Source organism: Anneissia japonica, unplaced genomic scaffold, assembly GCF_011630105.1.
Source record: "Anneissia japonica isolate Jap-2015-1 unplaced genomic scaffold, ASM1163010v1 scaffold287717_len1600092_cov198, whole genome shotgun sequence".
Taxonomy (NCBI): Eukaryota; Metazoa; Echinodermata; class Crinoidea; order Comatulida; family Comatulidae; genus Anneissia; species Anneissia japonica.
In genome coordinates this window covers 1,172,063-1,188,858 of record NW_022755469.1, presented here as the reverse complement: position 1 = coordinate 1,188,858, position 16,796 = coordinate 1,172,063, and the positions used below count along the sequence as shown (strand labels likewise).

General features: G+C 35.0%; 1 protein-coding gene and 1 long non-coding RNA gene across 2 annotated transcripts in view; one reads left to right on the top strand and one right to left on the bottom strand.

Annotated features, from left to right (window-relative positions):
• The first annotated feature begins 1,102 nt into the window (after positions 1-1,102).
• Positions 1,103-2,266, top strand: LOC117123520. Its single transcript, XR_004447860.1, has 2 exons — positions 1,103-1,323; positions 1,850-2,266. It is a non-coding gene; the product is annotated as an uncharacterized LOC117123520 (long non-coding RNA).
• Positions 2,267-3,278: 1,012 nt separating this feature from the next.
• The window catches only part of LOC117123513 (neural-cadherin-like), a 46,715-nt gene continuing 33,197 nt past the window's right edge, over positions 3,279-16,796 (bottom strand). The window contains exons 21-33 of the mRNA XM_033269464.1: positions 16,519-16,710; positions 15,129-15,259; positions 13,902-14,300; positions 13,194-13,462; positions 12,310-12,655; positions 11,570-11,691; positions 11,042-11,361; positions 10,335-10,513; positions 9,728-9,995; positions 8,472-8,646; positions 7,182-7,387; positions 5,831-6,073; positions 3,279-5,038 (exon numbers count right to left, since the gene is read on the bottom strand). Of these exons, the coding sequence (XP_033125355.1) occupies positions 4,797-5,038; positions 5,831-6,073; positions 7,182-7,387; positions 8,472-8,646; positions 9,728-9,995; positions 10,335-10,513; positions 11,042-11,361; positions 11,570-11,691; positions 12,310-12,655; positions 13,194-13,462; positions 13,902-14,300; positions 15,129-15,259; positions 16,519-16,710 (3,092 nt within the window). The 3' untranslated portion in view covers positions 3,279-4,796. The remainder of the gene's footprint in view (positions 5,039-5,830; positions 6,074-7,181; positions 7,388-8,471; positions 8,647-9,727; positions 9,996-10,334; positions 10,514-11,041; positions 11,362-11,569; positions 11,692-12,309; positions 12,656-13,193; positions 13,463-13,901; positions 14,301-15,128; positions 15,260-16,518; positions 16,711-16,796) is intronic.

Below are 16,796 nucleotides of genomic sequence, written 5' to 3'. Positions count from 1 at the left end.
TATACATATACTGGACTATAGTTATAGCATGTTTTAAATTTGTGCATAAATATGAAATTCACAGCCGAAAAAAAGTGAATAAAATTTCTACTGTATTAGTATAATTGATGCTGATATTATTTCTCATAATATTTTAGCTATTTCTCTATGCTTGGAAATATTTTATGGTTTGAATGAATGAGATAGTGACATCCTAGACACTCTAAATAGAACTTCTCTAGCAACATTAATTACTGGCAAAAAATTAAACGAGAGTTTTGGTGACCAGCTGCAAGTGAATTAAGTGGGCCGAGAGTTAAGGGTACTGCTGTAGATTACATGCTGGTAAAGATGGTCATCTGAGTGGTCGTTGGAGTCGCGGTTGACATTAATTTCAATATAATCAGTAGGCAGGTCAGCCACTGTAATAAATGGATAAAGAATACAAATCATATTCAACAAATATAATAGTTCATAAGTTGCAAGCCAACTAAACGTAAGTCACATAAACTGCTGTTTGTAATCCTGTGTTAGACAGTTATATTGATCAATAGAGCAAAACCCTTCCCCAAATTTAAACATTAACCAATCCCCCTATTCGAATACAGTAAATTCACTTTTTCATCCAACTGAGCTTAAAATACACTCAGTAATCTATTTTCAGTAATCTATTTTCTAGTCGGTCTAAAATCTCCATAATTGAAATATTTCCGAAACTATATAAACTGTGTTTAACTGCCCCGCTAAAATGAATACGCTACCAACGCATTATACTGTTTGTTCAAATTAGAGATACAGTAACATTGGAGCACACCATGCTCGATTTACCTGTATTAGCACTACCACCTTGCATAGCTAGCTGATGGTTTCGACTAGATATCTCCATGCTTTCACCAGTTCCGTAAACGGAGTTTCTCACAGTAGTTACGTTGGGACCCTTGGGGTTCACATCAGCCTTCTTCTGTATCTTATACCACGTGAACGTGGTAGTGATAATTAGCAGAACTAGAGAGATGATACATTAATTCATTAATCAGTGGCGGTACCGTCTAGGGGTACCACAATCATCCTTACCTCAACCCCAACCGTGGAAGGGCTGAGGTGGTCTACATGCTATCTTGCATGCTATTGAAAATAAAAATCCTTAAAAAACGGTTTGATCTTTCAATTCCAGAATGTCATGCCAAGGACAGCAAGTTATATCTACACCAGCTGCAGATTTTCACTAACATCCCAGGATCTAGGACTACCAGTGGATTTTGAGATTTGCATATACTCCATGCCACTAGTCCATAGAGCAAGAAACATTTACCTGCACTGAACTACACTAAAAAAATAAGGATGGTAATATAATTTAGCGTATTGAATTAATCTTTTTATTATAAGCTACAATATTCTTTGGCTGTCTTTTAGTTGCGTAGGTCCTATACTGTAGGCCTATATTATTATATCAGGACTCGTGCCAGCAGTCCAAGGAAGAATACCTGAATTAGCGCAAGCCAATTATAAATAATTGAGGGATACTGTTGAATTTCTCATATTATAATTTGTAGATGCATTTAAAGCAGCTGTTTTTACTTTTTTTTGTTGTTTTTGTAAACGAAGTCCTACGTTTACAAACATTTTTAGTGTCAAATTGTTAATTTGTATGTATAGTAAAGGCCAGTCTATCATATGGATCTTGATTGGTGATGTTCTTCAAGATCCTTATTGTAAAAATTTGGTGCAACACAGTTGATCCCGCATGTCATTGATTTTAAATAAAAGTAGATTTGAATTGAATCTAGTATAATACACTTTCAGTATACCACATGATATAACATTTTTTTCAAAATTGACTTAATAATAAAATGTTTCCTTTGTTTTTTAGATACTGTAACAACGAATCTTTAACAAAAATGTGGTCGATTGAACCAGTGAAGGGAAAGCAAAAGCTATAGCATTTTAACCGTTTAATGGAAATCGTTGTCAAGTAAATGCTTAATGACAGAATGTTATGCAACAGCCAGCAGTGTTAGAAATCAATGAACCAAGAAGGATCAGAACGAAGTCAGCCTGATTGACCTCACCGTCAAAACAGGAGTTAGTAGTAGTAGTTTCGAAAGAATAAGAAAATAGAAAGGGAGAGTAAAATACAAAGTAAACTGTATTGTACGAGCTTTGTGCCTTGGTTTATGAAGATAAATCAATGTACTTTAATTTACTACTGTATTAATGCAATGATGTGCCAAATTTGAAGATGTACTGTCTCTGGTTATAAATAAAACAAAACTGAGGAAAAATCCAATCAAAAAGTGGCATTCTTTAAACTTTACAAGCTCTACCTATTTTTTTTTTTCAGATTTTATTTAAATTTTATGGCCACCAAGCTTGTGTATCGAGCTGTACAGCTTTTAATTTTGAATGATGATATAGTACGGTAGCAGTAGCAACAGCAGAAATAATACTTTCGATTACATTACTGTATTGGTTATATTAAGGCTGGTTTCCATAGAATCACTACACAGTCACTACAGTGTTTCCACTGCAATTCTTGCACTGCATAGCTGTCCCTGACGCAATCAGAAACGCTCCTTGATTCAACTGACCAATCAGCATCGCCAAAGGAGTCGGAACTGATTGATTACATTTATCAGAGGCTATACAGTATATATTTTCAATTTAACAAATTGCTGTGGACTCGATGTGTACATCTTGACGTCCCACTTGCTCCAATTTGACAGGTCGATATGGCTACAGACCTTATTTAATGCCTGGTTCTCACGAGAGCCCTAGTATCCGGATCGGGAGATAACCGTTTGGCCCGATTGGTTAGTGCTAACCGTTAGCAGTATCCGGATACCACTAACAGTTAGCAAGCGCTATGGGTTAGCAAGTTGAGCGCATTTTATCATCAACCAATCGCACATACACGTTTACAATTTCCAGTTTCTTATTGGCCATTGATTCGATCATCATATTTTTGGTATCTGGATCGGGATTTTCTCTTATGGACGCAGGGCAGCTAACGGTTAACAGGATCCGGATCCTGCTAACCGTTAGCGCATTTTATCATCAACCAATCGCACGTACACGTTTACAATTTCCAGTTTCTTATTGGCCATTGATTCGATCATCATATTTTTGGTATCTGGATCGGGATTTTCTCTTATGGACGCAGGGCAGCTAACGGTTAACAGGATCCGGATCCTGCTAACCGTTAGCAGCCGTGTGGGAACATAGCCTCTATATCATTATTTTCATCATCTCACAAAATTCTAACCATAAACTATGAACAAAAATTTAACCAAAATAGAAAATGTTTTGCAGCTATGCATTTTATTAGCAACTGTACAATTAACAATATGTATGGTACTACTATTTTAGTGCACTACGATACGACAGCGAGTAAGCGAGTTCTAGTATTAATATCCATTATTGTATAAATGTGAAAAGACAATGCAAAAAGTAAAAGATAAAAAGAAAAAAGTAAATTCTTAATTGAATACTACCATATTAGCTTAGTAACAATTTTGGCAGTGGAAATCTGCTAATGACACTTACATGAAATGATAACGAAAAATGAGAAAAGAAATGGAAAAAAAAGCAAATATTGACTTAACATTTGATGTTAACCACACACAACACGCAAGCTCTCAATTTGTACAGCTTATTCCTACATCTACATCTTTAAGTGTTGTTCTTTTTTTTGTATAAATAACTTGAAACTATAAAAATTAATTTACAAAAAAACTTCCAAAACAAGGAAGGTATGGTACACTTTGGAAAGAAAACACCATAACTTTCACAATATACAATCACCACATATTGCATACTTTGATTATTCATAATAAAAATAACCATTAAAATAAAAGCAAGTGGTAGAGGTTTAAACCTTGCTCCAAGATATTGTGCACCAACTCAATTTACTGAAGTAACCGACTAACACTACAGTTTTTACTGACTGTTTGTGCCAAAAAAATAATGCCAAATAGAAACTCGCCACTTCAAACTTTAAATGTTTTGGATTTTTGCATAAATATTAAGCTACATCTAAAAATAAATTAGTTCATTTAAAGAAACCTATTAATCAGAAAGTGATATTAGAAATATTTACTTTAACAACATTCAAAGGTAAACAAAATTGAATGCACTACAGACATATCAGCCTCGAAAAACAGTACTTGTTATTCTTTATTCCGTGTCCATGTGCTACTTAACTAGATGCTGAATTTAGAACTTTAAATATATTAATTGAAATATTAGAAATATTCAATATCTCCAATTGATGGTAACTACAACATACAAACATTAACAAGTATATGAATTATAACATTATTGGAAATCGTCCTAGCAACTAACTGGCAAGGAATGGTAATATTTTATCAAGATTTTCTTCTATGTGCACTTAAACCAGTGATCATCAATAACCTTTACAACCCTGTCTACAGTGTTTTTTGTATCTATTATAAATAACAGCACCTAATTCCAACATCATCAAGGGAGATATTATATCTACAAAAAATAGACAAGAATTGGGAGACCACTCACAAATTTCACAAAATCTCAAAAAGTGATGATAGTAAAAGCAAGTAGTTATCAACTGTAAACCCAATATCTGTTGTAATATTTCAACCAATTTTCTTTCATGAATTTTCAATAATCAATAATCATAAATCAATTGATTTTGTACTTGCCTGTTGAGCTACAGTTCAGTATATTCAAACTACACTGGAATGGTAAACAGCTTTTGCAATCATTAAGCACTATCTACATTATTATTGAAATGTATATTAGATTTATTTTGTTTTTGAACCTTAAATTAAACACAGAATCTCTCAGTATTCACCTCCCTCTGCACCACCGTACATATCAGCTAATTTCTTGAAGCGTGGACCCCAGTCGTTCAGGTAGTCGTAATTCTGTGAGTCGTCCGAGCTTCCACTATGCAGCGAACTAAGCGATCCTGCCGTGGAACCATCACCCTCGTAATCGAACGTGTGGAGAGTGTCGTATGGTGGAGCATTTGGATCATCATCAGCATTGGACAAACGGCCATTGATGAAATCACCAACATTATCTATGAGGGAAATTAAAAAATAAAATTGTAGTTCTTATTATATGTACCCTGAATATATTTGAAAAACAGAAAATACATATTGTACTCAAGTCGCTCACTGTAACAAATAGATAATATGTTGTGCTAGTTTACTATGTTATTATTACATTTTTAGATATGCTATATAAAATAATCATCTTTTATATGTTTTGTCAACATAATGCATTTTTTTTTAACAAATTTATTTAAATAGTAATCACAATAATAATGATCTATAATTTGCTATCTAGATAATATGCAATAATCAAAACTATATATTCTAAGGCTCTGTCCACACTATCAAATTTTCTTTGACAAAAAACTGTCGTATGCCCATATATAGTCATGATGTGCCTATATATGGTCATGATGTGCCTATATATGGTCATGATGTGCCTATATATAGTCATAATGAGCCTATATATGGTCATGATGTGATGTCATCATGACCATATTTAGGCATGTCACATGTTTTCTGTTAAATATAATTTGATAGTCTGGACAGGGCTTAAAGGTCTGTCCGCACTATTAAGTTTGGTGACAAATTTGTGTCAGATCACTTGTATTTGTCACATAAAAATTGACAGTGAAGACAGACCTTTACACTGGTGGGTACGTTTTCCACTGTATTTTAGCCAATAACTGAAACCTCAAGACCGTTTACATTTTCAACCGGCATAGGATGAATCCAAGTTAAAAAAAAAATTTAATGCACATGAAAAAGTCACTTTCTAGTTTCCAAATGAATTAACTGACATTTGACGTGCTACATACCTGGGCCAGTAAATGCTGGCACAGCAGATTCTGGTAGCCGCCTTTTCTTTTCTATTGTATGGTCAATAACTCCAATGGGTTTGCTAAGGGTGTTAATGTCGTAACCATCACGGTCCTCTTCTCCACCTCCCTCTTCGTCATAGTGGACTAGATTTTCGATCAGATCGTCGCCAGGGTCAACAAACAACGGTTCTTTCCTCTGACGCATTTTACGTTGATACAGAATGAACATCAATACCAAAACTGGGGGAAAAACAGTGTGGAGAATAATTTACTATTAGAGTACCCCTCTGTCCAAACAGTTAAAATTTTTGTAGCATCTCAGTGCTGACGGTAGGCCTAGCTAGACCTACTACTACATAGTACCTAGACCTAGTGCTTCATAGTACACAGGGCTAGGTAGTCCTAAATCTTGCCATGGAAGCAAATTTATGTCATAAAATAGGACTTAGATTTTACTGTTTTCTGTAACAAGATACTGTACAGAAGCCAAAATTATATGTACTCACTGTGATATATTCATTTTAAATGATTTCCAAATAAATACACTAATAGTAAACACGAGCGCAATTATTCCCATCATAACAATCATGAATTAGTTTACCACGCTAGTTTTATCCTTTGCAATAGCGCCACCAATTAACAAACGGTGGAGACTCAACTCCTAGCGTAAAGAAGCTGCCTGAACAAGCATGCACGGCTATAATTGGAATATATCTTGACTGAAAATGTTTGATATTTCATGCTTTACAGGAAGTTCTATGACAATTTATTGGTTCAAGCCTGTTCTTTCTTGGCAGCTGAACATTTTATATCATTTTTGAAGATTACAATTTTAAAGAGTTTTTGTAGTGAAAAAATATGAAATATATCAGTACATATAACACCTTGAGCACTACTGCAGTGCATTTGTGCGCTTTATAAATATTATTATTATTATTATTATTATTATTAAAAGAAATAAATTTAAGCATTAAAGGTCATTTGCGAAACTACTGAAAATAAAGCTTTTATAGCCATTTTTATAAAGCAAAGTTTTGAATAATATAGTCATATATATATATAAGGTGCTTTTAGAAGAAAGTCAAGCAAATGAAGATCCATTTACTAATAGACTAATTTATAGCCTATCCCAAGTGGGTTAAAAATTACAGATAGCTAACACATTAGACTGCAGTATAGCAATGGTCTATGACTACAGACCATTATTTTTTTCATGCATTATTTCTATCATATTTGACGAGGGTATTTAGACCATCCGTAAACTGTGTGTAAAGTAATCCGCACCAGGAATGTGGGATTTAAACTTAAAGATCCTAACAATCACGCCAAATAACTAAAAACTACTTACTCAGTATGATCAGTATACATATTAGCAGGGCTATGATTGCTCCGGTACTTAATGTGGCCTCTTTAACTAATGTGTCTTTATTTGGAACGCAAACGCCTTTACCAGCTTCGTTCACTTCACATCTGTAGCCACCATCACAGATTACACCAAAACAGGCATTCACGGCTACGCAAGTTGTACCTTCTAATAGAGTGCCCACCGGACATCTGCACAAAGAAAAACATTAATGTTAAAACATAGGATAAGATTATCGAGAGCAGCGAGCTTATTCGGGTAAACTGGTGGTAGCCACTGTGTGTGTGCTGAACCATGGAGATCTTGGTCCCCGGTTAAATTCCCATCACTGCTCTCCTTGTGTTTCAGCTGGAGGGCTGAAATACAAGTTTCATAAGTGCAAATTTTTTTTAGATGAAACGTTTAAACCGTTGGTCCTGTGTGGAAAATGGCCCATGTGCACGATAAAGAATGCCGTACACTTTTCAGAAGAGTAGGGGATTGTCTCTGGTGTACTGCCAAATCACCACCAGAAGGACCCCCCTAACACCTCCAACTAATCGCATTTGATTACATTAGAATTTAACGATTTTATTACATTTATAGAATTTGACCATTCCTGCTAAGCTAATATTCTTTATAACAATGGATTACATACTACTCATTTGAGGCTTGGCATTCCAAAACCAGCATACTGTCTTTAATTGTTTTATAAGAATAATATACTTTAGTACAAAGATGCCATAATATTTTTACTCATAATTGGCAATAGTAAGTCGATTCTAGTAAATGTGGCAAAGACTAGCCAAACCAGTCACTCGTCGCAAATCGTGTTTCAGAAAAAATGGCTAAAACATGCTGGAATGTCAAATTTTTAAAAATCTATTTTATTACACTAAACTAACCTTTATATATCTACACATCATTCTATGCTGTTATTTTCCCCATTTTCAATGTTAAAACAACACTTTTTAAGGATTTAACGATAGTTTCTGCATGAGAAATGCCTGCTGTGTGGTTAAACGCTTGTGACTTCATAAGGAAATGTTCGATTTGAATGATTTTTTTACCATTTTATAGCTATTATTTTACTCCCTAACACTGTATTAATAACTTAAAATAGATTTTTGCGACGAGTGACTCGTTTGACTTGTCTTTGCCACAAATGACCCCTCATTTTAAAGCTTATTAAGTTATAATATGGAAAATAAGAATATATTAAAATAAATTTTCATTTTTAGGTCACTGATTTTATTATGGGATGGCAAGCATCATTTAATCATATAACGTGCTTACATGCATTCATGTCGCCTCCAAATGTCATTGCAGATAAAGGTTACGGGGCAGTAAATATCAACACAGGCATTGCTCACACAACCTTCCTTCACATTTTCTATGTCTGTGACTTCAGCAAACTTGCTAGATGAGAATCCCAGATAGTTATTATTGATCCTTAAATCATTCATACAACCTGTAAATAAAAATTGTAAAAAATGTTATCATTATGTAATAATTAAGAAAAGAATGAGGAGAACAATATTACTGTATTAATATGTAGAATCCAAATTTATATGGCGCCTTTCACATTCTGAAGAATATACCTACACAGGTGCTGGCATTAATAAATACAAAGACACCCAATTTGAAACATTGTGGCTAGCCGTTAGGGTGCCCACTTTCTGATTCAAATGTCCTGGGTTTATTCACTTACTCAATCAATCATTGTGTGGATTTTATTCATTGTTTTAGCTGCAAGAAAAACTCATGGTGTCGTAGAATAACCCAAGGCTCTGAGATGGGTAGGCAAGCAACTTAACCCCCAAGCTACATCCCTACTTCTCACAACAAAAAACACAACAATGACCCTTCAAGAGTGTCCATTAAACAACCGACCAATCAGAACAAGACTTAGAATATGTGTTTGTTCCATAGATTCATATGTTGTTCCATAAATACAATGTCGGACTTTATCAACAATATCCAAGCCTCATAAATTGATGATAGATCACTAATGGAGGGTTGCAAATGATCAGTTTGTGAATGGAGTACTAATGCTAAATGTGAGGTCTCACCACAAAATGAGAGACATCGTTGATAAAATCATATGTAGATATTCACCAAAATAGGTCAAAGTCAAAATTTTTACAAATTGTTAATTTTAATGTTTCTGAATAACTTGATACTTATATTTTATAATGTATACTTTTTAAGTAAATCTTCAGTGTTCTCTGCGCATATTCTGTAGTTCTAGTCCTATTATTTTTTGTACAGGTTAGTTTATCTTTGGGGCTGATTTTCACAAAACATGGTTCTCATACACCCACATTTAAATGCTCACATCTCTGGATCTATATATCCTAGTGGATCTATATATCCTAGTGAAGCCATTCAAAGATCAAATTAAAGCTTATAATGTGATCGACCCAAACATAATATAAATTCAATTTTTGACTTTTAAACCATGAGATTTATTTTGTAGTGATGTTTCGCAAATATGGTGTAAATAAAAAGTAAAATATTAATAACAGTACACAATGGCTGCCATAACTTGCCTATAAAGTCCAATGGTATAACTTCATTCCCGAGTGAATCTCCAACTCTTAGAGATTCTGGACTCGCTATAAACTGCTGGAACGTTCCAGGAGATCCTTCCACCTGTCTAGTTCCACCACCTCTGTCAACTTTCAATGTAACATAGTTGCCATAGCGATCATACTCAACACTGTGCCATGCTCCATTATTGATTCTGTAGTTGGGAAGGCTCATTTTAAATTCACCTTCTCCATGGTTATAGCGAAGCCTCATTGTCCCATCAATAATCTAAAATCAAATATTCAATTATTACAATCAATTGAAACAAACTTGATTTTTTTTAGTATTCAAACTATAATAAATATTATAAAAAAACACTCAAAACAAGAAAAAGGATTGAAATATAGCAAAAACTCTTGATCAATAATCACACTTTTATAAAGCTCTTTCCAGATAATCAAATTTTCTTCGACAAACAACTGTTGTATACCCATATTTAGTCATGATGTGCCTATATATGGTCATGATGTGATGTCATCATGACCATATTTAGGCATGTCACATGTTTTTGTCAAATAAAATGTAATAGTCTGGACAGGGTTTTGTACAACCATGAAAGTTCCTTACTTCAATAGTGGTGTGTTCCCCTGTATCCAAGTTAGCGATGTACCACACAAGTCCGCTTTCCTCCCACGTTCGTACCATTGAGTGGTAATGTTCCTCATACCCGATGGTGTCAAGACCTGCTGCAGCTTTTACAGTGTAGTCAACAAAACTGTTCACTTCAAAATCATGTGCTGGGGTTTCTGGTTATGTGGGAAAATATACCACATGAATTATAATGAATACAAGCCTATTATAAATAGGAAGGGTAATAAAACTACGAAATACTTGTTTAGTAGAAAGGAGCGGTATACAAAACTAATAGTAGTATTAGTAATGCCATTTATTTTAAGAGAATTGAGCTATGCAAAGTTAGCTAGCACTCTGAGACACAATTGTATAGAGCACTTTAAAAAAATGCTTATTTATTATTATTTTAATATTAGTATTTTTCGATTATTTTACCTATTAGTATTAACCAAGAAAGTATCTTTAATGGAATAACTATCAAGAACATAAAAAAAACAGAGTTTTTGCTAATCTATATATTTTTTACCATCCTTAAATTTAACCAGCCAATTTGAGGGTTTTATGCAAAGAATATATGAATGGCATTACATATGCACCTGATAATTGACAAGAAAATTGGAACTAAAAAATACAAAATACATAGCTGAAATATTGAAGTTATCAATCTAAATCTGGTGATAATTAGGCTGACGATAAAGTACCTTCATTACACCGAACTCCTGTGAATCCCGGATAACAAATGCAGACAGCAGTATCAATGTTCGCATCACAGACACCGTTGACACACTTGTTAGATCCATCAGAATTGTCAATACAGTTCTGATCGGTTCGTGGACATCCTTCTTGAGAATTTTTAAATGATACGCCGACATTGTTATCGCTCAAGTCGTACAGTTTACCGTCTTGAATCAGGTTACGTATACAGCCGTCGAACCCATTGTTGGCGAATGATATTGAACCGTAGTCCCATCCCGATGTGGCACGACCTCCTAGTTGTAGAGGTGTGTTCACATTCAACAATCTGCCAAGAAAAACATAACAATATTCTTTATGTTCTAGACCTTAATGTCGTCGTGCAATCAAATACTTCTAATGTGAACCATATAGAGGCCTTGGTATAATGCACTATATAAGCCTGGCATAATATCAAAATTAGCACTACATTCAAGCTAAGTTTGATTGACATGCTATTGATTGATTGCCTGATTGATTGATTATGACTGACATACCTGGATGTTCCTGCCACTGTGCCAGCGATGCGACAGCTGGAATCATCAATAATGCTTGAGCTACCAGCTTCTGAGATTGTAGACTTTGCAGACAGACAGTGATCAACAACCATCTCTACCTCCTGAAAGACAAATAAAAGTTGTACAATACCATCAAATATAATACATAACTTAAACAAAAATATCAAATAGTTATGATGTGTACAATAAATTCCTTGATAATAACATCAATTATTTCTATATTATATAGAATTTTATAATAATTTAAAGACTACTTTGGTATTACTATACATTCATGTATTATATTTAATTTAAAGAACACATTGACAAAATAATTATTTTATGGAATGGCAATTGCGCTTTCTAGAAGAATAAAGCTTTGTTTCCATACAATCGCTCACGTTATAGCTGACAGCTTTCAGTGATGCTGATTGTTCGGTCGAGAATCGAGGAGCCTTCCTGAATGCATCAGGGACTGTTAAGCAGTACAACAATTACGCTGAAAACACTGTAACGACAGTGTAGCTATTCTAAGGGAACCAATATCAACTAAGTCCATTGACGCAATGAAGGTATTTTAAGCCAATAGGTAAGGACTTTGTGGAACTTGGCAATTTAAGGTGTTGCCTTTACAGTCCTATGATCCAGTATCGTATATGGACAAACCACAGTTAATAAAACAGCAACTTGCTGTATGATGGGATTGGTATAAAAAATAGGAGTTCAAAATTCAAAAATACCTTTCCATTTCTTCGGATTTCCAGGTGATGCCACTCGTTGTCAGTCAACTCTCCAAGATCACTAGCTCCGAACTCAAAAGTGCTGGTGACACTTCCCAGGTTCAGTTGCAGCTGGGGACGTTTATTGACAAGTTCCAGCAGTATGAAATCCGAAGGCTGTCCGGATTCCCCTGTCATTGGACCGTTGTAAAACAAGGTTCCATCTTTATTGGTGATGAACTCAATCGAAGTTACCGTCTCCTCACACTGCTCAAGTGTTTCAACCCATGCGTAGCTCCCACTGCCACTAAAACTTCTCTTAATCTCTTCGCAGCGTCCGCCTTCATAACCAGATGGACATTCACAACTAACGAAAATGCAAACATTTGTTATCACCTGAATTATTTAAGATGGCCATTTACTACCAAGAGTTTGTCTGGATAGGAAACATCAAAAAATGGGGTGGCATCTGGGGCGATGCAGGATTTGGCAGTAGAGAGTAATTTTGAGAATATGAACCTCAAGCTGCCCAGAAATTTCACTACTTTAAAAATCTTTACGGTACTTTGTTCAAAATGATAAAAATAAAATGTTAACAATAAAACAACTATTTTTCTTAATATAATTTAGAGGGGGTGAGATAGCACCATCTGCACCCCCATGCATCCACCCCAGGGCATAGACAAGATGACACCTACAGGTACAGGTAAGTTAGTTGTATAAAGGCCTGTCCAGACTATCAAATTTATTTGACAAAAAAATGCGACATGCCTAAATATGGCCATGATGACATCACATCATGACCATATATAGGCACATCATGACTATATATGGGCATACAGCAGTTTTTTGTCAAATAAAATTTGTACAGGGATTTAGTTTATGTATATTTTTGTATAACTTACCTGAATCCTTCAGGGGTAGAGGTACACGTCCCTCCGTTCATACACGCATCAAATGAACACCCATCCGGAAAGATTTCTCTTCCAGCGCATCCGCAAGCAGCGGTAGTGTAGGTGGTTATTCCAGTGAAGGACTGTGATTGCAAATCAATGATGTATGGTTCTTTGGTCACAGTGTAGTTGTTGTAGCAGGAACCTTCGCAAACGCCCTCATCCATGAAGCAGGCATCGATCTTGACCATTGTGATGACAAGACCTGTTTCGGATTCAACCTGAAAATAAACCACATCATATCACTATTTGTCAGTCATAACTTGCATCTAGCCTGATGTTACCATCATTAAAGATGAGAAACAGCCACAATACTTATTTGATTTAAATATAAGCAATGAAATTGTAACACAGCCCACTGTATTCTTAATTACAGGGCTCCCTCCAAATAAAGACCACTATTGGGAATCCCTTTGTCTTCAGCAGCATTGGTCTCTAATTAGAATAATAAAGATAAAGACATTTGTAAATATAGGACCACAGTCAATAATAATAATTGAAGGGATCTTTAATTAGAGAGCGAAAAAAGATTGAAAAATACATAGTTCTTTCTATTAGGCTTATGTTATATTGGCCTTTGTATTTTGTACTGTATTGTTATGAGCAGATAACAGTCTTGGCTTGATGGCTTATGTAGCAATAAAATTTGAATTTAATTACCTGAGATTTACTCTTACGAACAGCACTATTCATCCTCTCTGCTTTGTAGTATGGCGATCCATGAGCGGAGTACCTGACGTCAATAGTATTTGCTTCACCAACCACGTCCATCACGCTAAAAATGTCGATATTATCCTCTTTTGCACCGATTATGGCTGCCAAGCTTTTACGTAATTTACTGTATTTACTGTTTGGTTCTTGGATGAAGTCACCAGCAGTTGTCCCCGTAAAACGCAGGGATCCCGAGTTGTATACGGCCTCTTCAGGTAGATCGGTAACTTTGACGGTTACAGTTGCGGTGCTGTCTTCCCATTTACCATCAGAGACTAGCACCTTCATAGTGTAAGTACCAGATGGAGTCCCAGCCTTGATCAAAATGTTGCCACTCTCTCGGTCAACCTGTGATAAAACATGTTTATATAGCTCAAATATAAAAGAGGTTTTTAAGGTAGTATCCTCTAGCATACTATTCATAGTGACATTTGCAATACATTCTATTCAATGGTAAAATATATTACCAAAAGAGGTTTGTAATGAACTAATACACCTGAACAATGAAAACTGAATATTTGAATTGCTTAGTTTGTATATGTACATCAATTATCCTCAAATAAAATTAGATTAAATAAAAGCAGTTGGATCTTCCATAATTATGTTTGAACAATGAAATTTCCTGGAAAAGCATACGGAGAAGTTTTATTCCTATGTTTACCTGGACAAAAATTTAAACAAAATAAGATATGTGGCAAAGACAAGCCAAACCAGTCACTCGTCGCAAATCGTGTTTCAGAGAAAATGGACAAAACGTGCTAAAATGTCAAATTTTAAAAAATCTATTTTATTGCACTAAACTAACCTTTATATATCTACACACCATCCTATGCTGTTATTTTCCCCATTTTTAATGTTAAAAAACACTTTTTAAGGATTTAAAGACAGTTTCTGCATGAGAAATGCCTGAAATCAAACTTTAAAGGCTGATTTCTCATATTTTGTTCTTTAAACAGCTGTTGTGGTTAAACGCTTGTAACTTCATAAGGAAATGTCCGATTTGAATGATTTTTTTTACAATTTTATAGCTATTATTTTACTCTCTAACACTGTATTAATAACACAAAATGGATTTTTGCGACGAGTGACTGGTTTGGCTTGTCTTTGCCACATATGAAGTCATAATACATCGAAATATGGGCACACCACATTTAATTTACTATTTGGTTTACTTACATCAAAGTGGTCCCATACATCATCACTTGCATCGATCTTCGTGAATGTCTTCTCGTCTATATCATCACTATCTTTGTCTGGAGCATTAACTGGGCCAACAGGTGTTGTACCAATACCTGTCCCTGATCCTCCTGAAAGCCAATCAAAAATAATATTGAGTAACGCAGCATACACAACACATTCAGCAGCTAATCATAGGCTTACAGGTATACCGAGGGCTACCGAAAGCCTGATACAGGGCCTGGGGTACACCTAAAGCCGTATCCGCACTATCAACATTCTATGTGACAAACACCTGTGATATGCCTAAATATGGGTAATTGACATTATCATGCCTATATATGGATGTGATATGACATCATCAATCCCATGTATGGTCAATTTGCCACAAAATTGGATAGCTTGGATAGAGCTGTAATAATTAAACCTATGGTTGTATTAAGAAAGCATTGAGGGTCATGGTTGGAACACACGCAAAAGACACAGGCACATTTACACATTTTTGGGACTTTGTGACAGCATTAAGATGCTCAAAAAGATAAGGGTGAGTGTGAGACTAAATGTAGAGAGGGTCACTGAGTATCAAGGGCCTCAGAAACACTTGTGGTGTACTAAGTCCACGGAGAAAGCATCAAGACTGTGAAACAAATACAAAAGTGAGGCCTATGGATGTACTGACGGCCAGTAATATGGAGAAAGTGTTGGCAGTCCTGAGACAACAGCTACAATATTAAGCTTTAGAAAACTAAATTATAGAGGGCAGCAAACATGCTTTTTTTATGAACGTCACAAGAATGAAGCTCTGTCAAGATAATCAAATTTTCTTTTGACAAAAACTGTTGTAGGAACTATATGTGGCGAGGACAAGCTAAACCATTCACTCGTCGCAAATCCTGTTTCAGAGAGAATGGCCAAAACATGATGGAATGTCAAAATTTTTCAAATCTATTTTATTGGACTAAACTAACCTTTATATATCTATAAGTCATGCTATGCTGTTATTTTAATGATTTGGTGATGGTTTTTACCTGAGAAATGCCAAAAATCATAAACTTTGAAAGCTGATTTCTCAGATATTGTTTTTTCAACAGTTGTATGTTTGAACTCATTTAACTTCATAACAAAATGTCACATTTAAATGATTTTTTACCATTTTATAGCTTTTATTTTACATTTTAACCCTGTATTAATAACTAAAAATTGATTTTTGCGACCAGTGAATGGTTTGGCTTGTCTTTGCCAAATAAATAGTCATGATGTACCTATATATAGTCATGATGTGATGTCATCATGGCTATATTTAGGCATGTCACATGTAAAATCTGATAGTTTGGATAGGACTTAAAGAAGTGAACAACTCCTGCCTTATCTTGGATAAAAAAAATCTTACCTTCGTATGTGTAGACAGACATGGACTTGGAGCCATCTTGATGGGGGTTGTCATTTTCATCTCCAATTCGGATATTTAAAATATTGATACACGAGTTAGGAGGTGTGTGAGCATCTGAAATCCGAATTTCCATTTGATAGAGTTCCTGCAATTCTCGGTCAAACTCTTTTAGGGTGGACACAATGGCAGTGTCTGGAAGAAAATGAAAAAAAATTAATTTGTGCTTAATGGCATCGTCAGCGGAAAAGTCCGGATAGCATGGCATTCCCTTCAAGTGA